The sequence below is a fragment of the Gavialis gangeticus genome, unplaced genomic scaffold, assembly GCF_001723915.1.
Source record: "Gavialis gangeticus isolate Ggan-Ray unplaced genomic scaffold, GavGan_comp1, whole genome shotgun sequence".
Lineage (NCBI taxonomy): Eukaryota > Metazoa > Chordata > Crocodylia > Gavialidae > Gavialis > Gavialis gangeticus.
In genome coordinates this window covers 22,966,987-22,976,926 of record NW_017728995.1, presented here as the reverse complement: position 1 = coordinate 22,976,926, position 9,940 = coordinate 22,966,987, and the positions used below count along the sequence as shown (strand labels likewise).

At 37.3% G+C, this 9,940-nt stretch overlaps 1 protein-coding gene across 4 annotated transcripts in view; it reads left to right on the top strand.

The window, feature by feature from the left end:
* Positions 1-9,940, top strand: part of TBL1XR1 (transducin beta like 1 X-linked receptor 1) — a 256,969-nt gene that overhangs the window by 227,408 nt on the left and 19,621 nt on the right. For 2 of the 4 annotated variants that reach the window (XM_019503322.1, XM_019503321.1), the window contains 9 exons: positions 1,443-1,588; positions 3,421-3,640; positions 5,662-5,812; positions 6,094-6,235; positions 6,493-6,556; positions 6,658-6,755; positions 8,166-8,226; positions 8,962-9,083; positions 9,572-9,646. In XM_019503322.1, coding sequence (XP_019358867.1) covers positions 1,443-1,588; positions 3,421-3,640; positions 5,662-5,812; positions 6,094-6,235; positions 6,493-6,556; positions 6,658-6,755; positions 8,166-8,226; positions 8,962-9,083; positions 9,572-9,646 — 1,079 coding nt within the window. The remainder of the gene's footprint in view (positions 1-1,442; positions 1,589-3,420; positions 3,641-5,661; positions 5,813-6,093; positions 6,236-6,492; positions 6,557-6,657; positions 6,756-8,165; positions 8,227-8,961; positions 9,084-9,571; positions 9,647-9,940) is intronic. The other 2 variants (XM_019503323.1, XM_019503324.1) reach the window with 2 other exon arrangements.

Here is a 9,940-nt window from a genome sequence, read left to right as displayed (position 1 = left end):
GCTGGTGAGCTGCACGGGCATGAGTGAGTCAGGGGAGGGGGGTTGTGGTCTGGATTTAGCGTCTCAGCAAAAAAAGGTTGGGAGCCACTGATCTAAGTGATCATTTTCTGTATTTATCCTAGCTTATTTTTAGTGAGATGGCATGAAGACAGACTCCACACTTTTGTAATGAAAATAGATCAGCTGCTAATGCATCTGTGAAGTCATGCTGACTCTTGTTTCTGGAAAATGTTACAAAAACATTATAGAGCTATAGTAGGTAGTTAACGAATTGGAGTTTTCAACTCAGTAGTCAGTAACCAGTTGCATTCTGGTTGTAGGTCTATTTGTCATTGACTAAAATGGGTGCTTTTTGGGGGGATTGAGTGGAATTTTGTGGCTTCATCTGTGAGATTTTTGGTCAGAGTTGATGAAGACCAATGTGGCATCTGCCCTCTGCTCAGAGATTCCTTAGGGTGAGAGAGAGAAGCACCAAGAAGCAATCATGGATGGCAGAAGCTTTCCATCTCTGCCTGCCAGAAAAAAAACCTTGCTGTTCCAGATGAATTTACAGAGCGCCATTATAAATTCTTATTCCATTTCCAGATTGCTGTTGTCACAGAATTAGTGCTCAAGAAATTAATCTAGTTATATAAATTTTGTAGTTCCTGTTGTCTGCAGCAAGAACTCAGTAGTCTCTAAGGAAGGAGATCTAAGGGGATAATTGTCCGTAAGACCAAAATTAATTGTCTAAAACAAATCTTTCCTTTACAAGAAATTTACCTTTTTCAGGGCAATCAAATAAATAATATCCATGCCAGTGTTTCAATGTGATAAACTTTTCACCTTTGAATTAGTGTATAGCAATAATGTGGTTTTAAGTACCAGAACATGCACAATTAAAATGCACTGTCATTAATTTAGTTCTGCACTCATTGAGATTTTCTTCTTTTTCATATGCAATGAGGACAGAAATGTAACAAGTGAATTTTGGTGTGTCAGTAGGTTTGGCTAGTTTTATAACCTAGTAACTTGTAATCAGTTTTACTGAAGGAATGTGCTTTATCTTTGTTTGTTTCTATTTTGTTCCTCCTCTAAAACCCTGTCGGGAAGGTATTTAAAAAAAAAAAAAGAACAGAGAAAAAATTAATTCTTTTTTTATCTAAACATGTTCGTTACAACTGCTAACCGATTATAATGAACATTTGTTATATTGTATATAACTTAAGGTTTGTATAGTTTACACATTAAAACTATAATAAAGGAAACACATATGAGGTCTCTAATTGACTGCATGGCTGTGTATGGTTTATATATTAGTTTTATATAATTATCTCGTAGTTTGTATATTTGCTATACCACTGCAGTAGCTTATTTGGCTCTTACCAGAAGATCTTGCTTTGAGAAATTGTGCCGCCAGTATATAAGTGACTGTATACTGATTGTTTTTCCTTTGTCTTTAGGGTTTTCTCATTCAGCATTTACCTTTGGTATAGAGAGCCATATCAGCCAGTCTAATATAAATGGTGCTCTGGTGCCACCAGCTGCTTTGATTTCGATCATTCAGAAAGGTCTGCAGTATGTAGAGGCAGAAGTCAGTATTAATGAGGTAAGTAGCTTTCTCATTACCTGTCCTACGCAAGTATTATATACTTGCTGGCATCACGTTTTAATGCTAGTATTTGTTTCTTAACACTCTTTTGTCCTGTTCATTTATTTTTACTTCAGATGCCTTACTGCTGGTGTTCACTATGACTCCACTGGTGGAACCAGAACGAAGTGACATAATTGTGTAAGGGTTCTGCACAGTGCACCCGCGCAGCATGGTGTGCTGGTGCAGTTAAAGATCCATGATCTGTGGAGTTTTTCCTCAAATGCAATGTCGTAGTTAATCCAGAAAAGTACAATAAAATAATAGCAAAGATAAAATAACCTCATAACTTCCGCTTTGAAGGTCATCTTGGAAGACCAGGGATTAACAGCAAGCATATCACAAAAGAGTCTGGAGTTCTGTTGGGTGAATAGTTCAAGAGTTTGAGAATTTGTTCAGGCTCTTTATTTGCTTCCCTTTCAATATTGGGAGCAATTTCCTTCTTTGCAGGAGCACCTAGTTACCAACAGGCCCAGGGCTCCCTTTATCTTTGACCCATGATTCCCTTCTCAACCAGTGACATTAGGATTTTCAGTAAAGATTCTTATTTGCTTTTGGATTTTCAAAGCGTATGGCCTGGCCTGCCTTTAAATACACTTATTGTAATCTTGGCAACTTTTGAAGAAGTTGCAGTAGAACGGCTCGAGAAGAGAGCCTGGGTTCAACCAACTACAGTAGCTGCCGCATTTCTAGAGGTGGAGTGTGGGAAAGAAAGCCACACAGCTCTCTTGTAGAAGATTTATCAGTGTAATGAAGTGAGGGGGCTCATAGAAAAAGAATGGCTTTCCAGAAAGGGGAAAAGGTTTGAATGTGGCCGGACGGGAAAGATGGAGGTGCAGACCTGTTTTACAGAGGCCTATTACTCTCCAGCAAAATCACTGAAACTTGCTGCCTTTGTTATTATTCCATGAGTGTGCTTCCAGCAGTGCGGAAATATTGGTTGCTTGAGTTGCCATCAAGTCCATTAGCGTTTGCATCTTACAAAAGCAACCATTAATATGTATCACTTCGGTTGTGGCCAGGATACAAAATTTGCAGTAATTCTGGTATCCTCTCCATCTCCCTTGTCCCTCTGACTTGGTTTAGCTGCAGATTCATAGCTCCAGTAAAATAAATGTATTCTCTAGGAAAGGGTCATAAAAAAGAAGCAAAGTTCAGAACAGAAGAGGGAAGCCTATATTTATCGCCAGGAATTCTTCCAAGCTTCTAAAAATAGAGCTTTGCAAAGCCCTCACAAATGTAGGAGAAACTATTTTTGCCTGGGTCTTGTCCATTTCAGGATAAATTTCTTCGTGGTTGTTTTCAAGTGTGTTAGCACTGTTCTTGTATAAAAAGAGAGATAAGAAAAAAAAATAAATCGTGGTTCTCCAGATAATGTGTTCATGGAAATGTTTAGTCCAGTAGAATATAATAACTGGAACTATTCGCAGCTCTTGAAACATGCATTTGGAATTTTGTTGCAGCCCCTCGTATCTGAAATTGTATTCGTCGGTAGTATACATTTTTTTGGCTGTTTTAGGCAATTTAGCAAATTTTTTGGTCCCAGAGTCTCTATAGTGGTTTGTACACTAAATGGATATGATGATCACTTCAACCTTTGAGCAGACTTTCAGCCTTCGGTGCAGAAAAATGAAATATTCGGAAGATTGCTTGCTTCTGTGTTTGTGATTTATCATCTTCTTTTCAGTTAACTTTTAGACTGACTAGTTTTTCTTAGGAATTTTTGCTAACAAGGCCATCTAATATATGGTATTGTTTTTTCTGTTTGTTTTTCCTCCACTCAAAAACAGGATGGTACCTTGTTTGATGGTAGGCCTATAGAGTCTCTCTCACTGATAGATGCAGTAATGCCTGATGTGGTACAAACAAGACAACAAGCCTACAGAGATAAACTTGCACAACAGCAGGCAGCAGCTGCTGCAGCTGCAGCTGCAACAAACCCACAGGGATCTGCAAAAAATGGAGAAAATACTGCAAATGGAGAAGAGAATGGAGCACACACTATAGCAAGTAAGTTGAGGCAGAAGATGATGACATGCACCATTGAGTAGCTGTGTCTTTTGTCATTTATCCTATTTAATGTCTCTGTAGATTACTCTGCAGACAGCAAACACATTTGTAAGAAGAATAAGCATGGGTATCTGTAACCTCTAGACTTTCAGAAAATAAGTTTACGTGTGATAGTTTAACAGAGAGTTTCTCACCTTTAGATAACTTTTCCTGGCTTGGTTTGTGTAAGTGTGGCATGTGTGGAGATCTGGGGGGGGTGGGGGGTCCTTTAATTTTAGCACTAGTACTGTTGTTAGCCATATTCCTATTTTCTTTATGCTACTGAAGGCTATGGATACAGGGCCCAGCTGAAATAAAGCCTGCAGAAGCAACTGCTTCTCCCCAGCCTACCACGGTCCTCAGCTTCAGTGTAAATAGGCTTCCCTGACTGGTACTGAAACAGGGCCAATCTGTGGTTCTCTGATGGCCGCTCCTTTTATCCATGAAGATCTTGGATTTGTAAAAGAACCTAGCCCCACTTGTAAATTTAATGTTGAATCATTTTGATCACAGAAGACATCTCTTCCAGTTTATAACAGAAGATCATTATTCTCTTTGTGTGTTAGATAGCATTACTTGACAAAAGCGCCTGCAAATTTTGTTTGTGCAGTGTTTCATTTATGCCCCTTAGTCGCAATTGGTCATATAAATTGAGTTTTTTATATAACAGTTGCTATTTGTGAACATTACTTCTGGAAGCACTCGGACTCATGAATGTTATAGTAAAAAAGAATACAATGGGGGCGCAAACCCACGTAAAGATTAGTTTAGGATTTTGAATGACTATCCACTAAAATCTTTTGCTTTATTTCCCCAGTTTTAGGGTTGATGTTATTAGCTCCTTTCATTTATCACATAATACATGGACTTTGAGACATGCTCTCGGTTTTTTGTTCAAACAAATCACTTCCATGCTTTAGGATTTACATTTTAAAAATCCATAATGTTGTTTGCTTGTTAACTGTGAGCTGTGACCTTAAGTTTTCGAACTAAGCTCTGTATAAAAGGTAATATACCAGCAACCCCTGCTGGCTGCAACACCAAATCATTGTGTCATTGATTCTCTTAAATTGAAACAGTGTTTTTACATGTGGTACTCCTATCTGAACACAGGTATTCTGTAATAGTCTCTTCTTTTGTCTCGTACATCCACATAATATCAAAAAACCTTTAAAGCCTAAATTAAGCAGTAAGTATGACATGGTGTTGTTTAAACAGTCCTGCTATGAATATATGTGGAACAGATGAGCTCTTTATTATTCTTCATATTCTTCATTTACTCCAAGAAAACTCTTCTTAGGGATGGATATATTTTAAATAATCAATAAAAGACTGGTAGTACTTGGCAGTGAAGATCTTTCTAATTTTACAGAACAATGTGGATTTGATACATCTTCCATGTGGAAAACTCATATATTCACAATATGAGACTAACAAAAAAAAACCCTCCCATGAGTATATAATACAATCAATTTCCTACACATTTAGTAAAATATTATTTGCATATTTAGTAGGATCATTTTCAGAAGGGAAGTGGCTGAATTGTTGTCTTGCCAGTTATTGGTGACCCTAGTTCAATGCTAAAATGTGAGTGTCAGTGTTTCATAAACACTAGAAGTATGTTATTTCAAAGTCATAAAAAGATTTTTTGCATAGTGGCTGGCCAGTAGGGAGGATATGCTTTGTTAATTCAGTTTTTAGAGATTTTTCGCAAGTAGATTTAGCCTCAGTTTGTAGGTATCCACAGAGAGACAGGTTAAAGAGGCCTAAGGTTTAGAAGGAAGGTTCTTGGCACCTGTTGAAAATCTAACTCTGTTTTAAATAATTTGGGTACCTGAAAATGTTGAGACAAAAATCACTGTTGCTGTTGCAAATCTTAGCATGAATCATGTGACTTGACTCCTCTTGAATTTGCTTAACAGTTAAAATTCATCCCACAAACCTGTTACCCCAAGGTATAAACATGCGTATTCTTTCCACTGTTGTTTCCCATAATGCAGATAATCACACGGATATGATGGAAGTGGATGGAGATGTTGAAATCCCTCCAAACAAAGCAGTGGTGCTGCGTGGTCATGAATCTGAAGTATTCATCTGTGCCTGGAACCCTGTTAGTGACCTTCTGGCCTCAGGGTATGTTTTTTGGAGAAAACATCAAATGGGTGCTCACCGCAGCACTGTATGCCCTATAACCACAATATCCTGTGCCGCTGTCCTGTACTTTCTGGACATTGAATATTTGGGCCCTGGGGAAAATAGAATTCTCCACAAGGTACGTGGGGTTGACGGCATACAGCTGCCAGAGGATTTGGGTGCAATATGCCAGGCTTCCAATTTTAAAACATCCTAATTGTCAAGATTGTTCTCAATCTTTTTTTTTTTTTTTTAAATTCAATGTTATGCTTGTTTTGCAGTTCTGGAGATTCGACAGCACGGATATGGAACCTTAGTGAAAACAGCACCAGTGGCTCTACGCAGCTGGTACTCCGACACTGTATACGAGAAGGAGGGCAAGATGTACCAAGCAACAAAGATGTGACATCCTTGGATTGGAATGTAAGCAGAAAGGGCAGTGCTGCAAGTACTTGGAGAAAAATGCACTTGTCGCAAGGCATTGTATCTGGTGTTGCTTCTGACAAAGTACTCCTACATTAGTGTTATGTCAGACTGATTTTTGATCTTGCCACGTGCATTTCTTAGAGTCCAGTCTGTGAAATAAACCTGGTACAAAATGCTTTCTGGTTGAACTGTGAGTGTGCCTGTTAGTTTTAAGTTATATAATATGCCAACCCATTTTTTTTTTTTCCTGGCAGAGTGAAGGTACACTTCTAGCAACTGGGTCATATGACGGGTTTGCAAGGATATGGACTAAAGATGGTAAGTGAAATGCTGTCCAGTTCTGTTAGATTTTCCTGCTTAGTGGCTCGCAACATGTTTTTTCATTTCTTCAACATAATCGTTTCAATGTAAATTTTCAGGTAACCTTGCCAGCACCTTAGGGCAACATAAAGGTCCTATATTTGCATTAAAATGGAACAAGAAAGGAAACTTCATATTAAGTGCAGGAGTGGACAAGGTGAGAACCTTTGGTTAATTAAATTATAGAATAATTGAGACTAAACAAAACTTTTTATGAGCATTTAAGAATAAAGCCGTAGGAAGTTTAATACCAAATAAGAAATAAGAAAACAAATATGGGTTTATAAAGAACCTGTCACATTAGACAAATTTAATCGTATTTTATAGTTTCAAATTTAGTGGATGACTCATGACTTTAGTGGTATAAATGCAGTGGATTCTGACTCTCTTCTCAGGGACATCAATGTATGTAAGAAATAACTCCATTGAAGTCAATGGCATTACCACAGTTTACAGCCAGATTATCAAGAATGTAGATCATTCTTATCTAGAACTTAGATAATTCATCTTTGGAAAAAGGATTCATTTTATTTTGGACCCTGAACCTTTTGAAGAGCCTGAAAATGGGTTTAATGGGTAGGCAGAGAATGAGAAGCACCACCAAATATCATTGGGGGTACTGGCCAGTGCAGTGCAAAGAGGGTCATTGTTAAGCCAGGTTTTATTTCACATCTTAAAAAAAAGAATAATAAACAATATAGTAATTAAATTCAAAGCTGTTGTGGCATCAGGAGGTTTTGCAGATGGTAGTGAGGACAGGAAGTAGTGAAGAATAGAGGACTGAAAAGTATTGTTTAGGCTCATCAGGATTTATAACCCAGAGGCAGGCTGCAAAGGTAAACACAAACTCCAAAGGAAACAGTAAGCTCAATTATACTATGAAAAAAACCTGCCAGAGGAGATGGAAACCTTCTTAGCTTGAACCATTCAAAACCAGACTGGACAAAGTAACTGAGAACTGAGTGTAAGAAAATATCCTACATTGGCAAGGAGATGTCCTTGCATAAATGTCAAGAGCCTTTTCCAACACTACCTTGTATAAGAAAATAGAAAGTCTGTTCTCATTCCAATTGAGTTCAGTGGCAAAATTCCCCTTGACTTCTGTGGGATAAGATGAGGCTTATAATAAACAATAGCATTCTTTTTAAAATCTGTATATTTTATACTGAAATACTTTGTTCATCAGAAAGGTGCTAGAGGTATTAACAAACAGTTCAAAAGTTGTCAACAGAATTGGTAAGGGAGCTAAAAGGGTTGATTTATATGACTAGACTTAAGGTTATATATGAAGTCTTTTTTACATTAAAGTAATAAGGATGCAACAGGAGTATAATTAGGAGTAGCGAAAGGAAGTTAACAAAAAAGTAAAAGACGCTGCGAGAAAGATAGTGACGAGGTGGTCTTTGCTTGGGTTATACAAAACTGAACTTCATGGCAATAGAACTGTGTGTGATGGGGAAAAGGCTTGGCCAGTGGGAAGCTGGGATTAGGTGACCTAATAAAGTTAATGATGGGAAAAAAAAATCTCTGAACAACAATTTTACAAGTTTGTTATTTGTTTATTCAGACCACAATAATTTGGGACGCACATACTGGAGAAGCCAAACAACAGTTTCCTTTCCATTCTGGTACGTATTATTTTAGAGATGACTGTTCAGAATGATCTAAAGTAGAAGAAAAGTTGAAAAATGAAACAAGTTCTGTGATATTTAAGGTTTATTTCTAACTTTTTATTTTAACCACACGGTTTACAGACTAACTGCAATATGCTCTGTATATATTGGCCCTCTTTGCTGTATCTGGAGACATGGAGTAGGTCTTCCTTCCTAGATGAAGAATTGATGAAAATTTCTAGCTTGATGTGTATGTCTCTTAAAAAAACTTAACCAAAGATAAGAATTAGAAAACAGAAAATAGAAAACTTGTGGTTTCTATTTTTATTTTATTTATGGTTATCAAAAATATAAAAACCGTTTTAAGGTCAGCATAGGCATCCCACATTCACATAGGCAGAAAACAACCAGTGGGGTCACTACTAAATACTCCCAGTGCACCCCAGGGGTTGTGTTTACAACAGACTTGTATCTCTTTCCCTTAACTTTTACATAATTGTTTATTTAAAAAATGTTTCCAGTTTTGATTCTTTCTTGGTAAACTTATTTTTATCTGTCGGCACTGAAGCTGCTCTTGAAATGTTTAAATTCCATTGAATCCTATCATAAAATTAAGTCACTCCCTTTTGGCATTTGTTCCTGTTTACAAAATGATACACAGAAAACTCACAAATCAACCCTTTCAAAACATTGTGATATATGTTGTAATATATATATTGCTTAACTATCTCTCATTTTCCCTTTGTTTAGCACCAGCATTAGATGTTGACTGGCAGAGTAACAACACATTTGCCTCTTGCAGCACAGATATGTGTATTCATGTCTGTAAATTAGGACAAGATAGGCCTATCAAAACCTTCCAGGGTCATACAGTAAGTACTGAAACAGATTGCAAAGTTTGGATTTGCTGTCTGATTGTATTGGTAGTAATTTTAATTGGGAATTAAGACCCTGTTGTACTAAGCATTGTACACATATAATAGATGATCCTTGGTGAGAGGCAGTAGATGACTGCAGCAAGCAGCTGAGGTGGGCTTTTATGTTACAGCAGTAAGCATCAGTCCTAGTGCACATAGCCGGGTGTCACGTGCTTATTAAGCCTAAGTGAGTTTTTGGTGAGGTTGGTGGATGCGGTAACCATTATGCAGGAGAAAGCAGGATGGTGCCATGGGAAAATGTGATTAAAAGGTAATAAGTGTTGGTACAGTTGGTCAACTGAAGGTGGGGGTTGAGGATTACATTTTAGAATATTAATTGATTATACAAGTATGTGTATTTACTATCCAACGTGATCTTTTTGAAAGCTGTCATTCATAATGCAAATGAAGACTTCAACTTTTTTCTCACTGTTTGCTTTTAGAATGAAGTAAATGCAATCAAATGGGATCCCACTGGTAATCTTCTGGCATCCTGTTCTGATGACATGACTCTAAAGGTAATGTCAGTTAGGGATAGTATTTTATTTGAACAATTATTATACACTGCCACCTCTAGGTTTATTGGTAGAACTGTAATATGCCCACCATTAGCTTAATGAAATTATCTCATTCATTTTCTGAGACACAGGTAGTCCTTGCAAATCTCTTTTTGCCAGGGTTTCCATCCAGAGAGCCATACCCTGTGAACTTATACACTGACTCTTTAGGGGTTTTTAGAATGATTTTAAGAGACAAATATTCCTGTTGGAGGATTGGACCAATTTAATAATCCCATTGTCACATATCCCTAA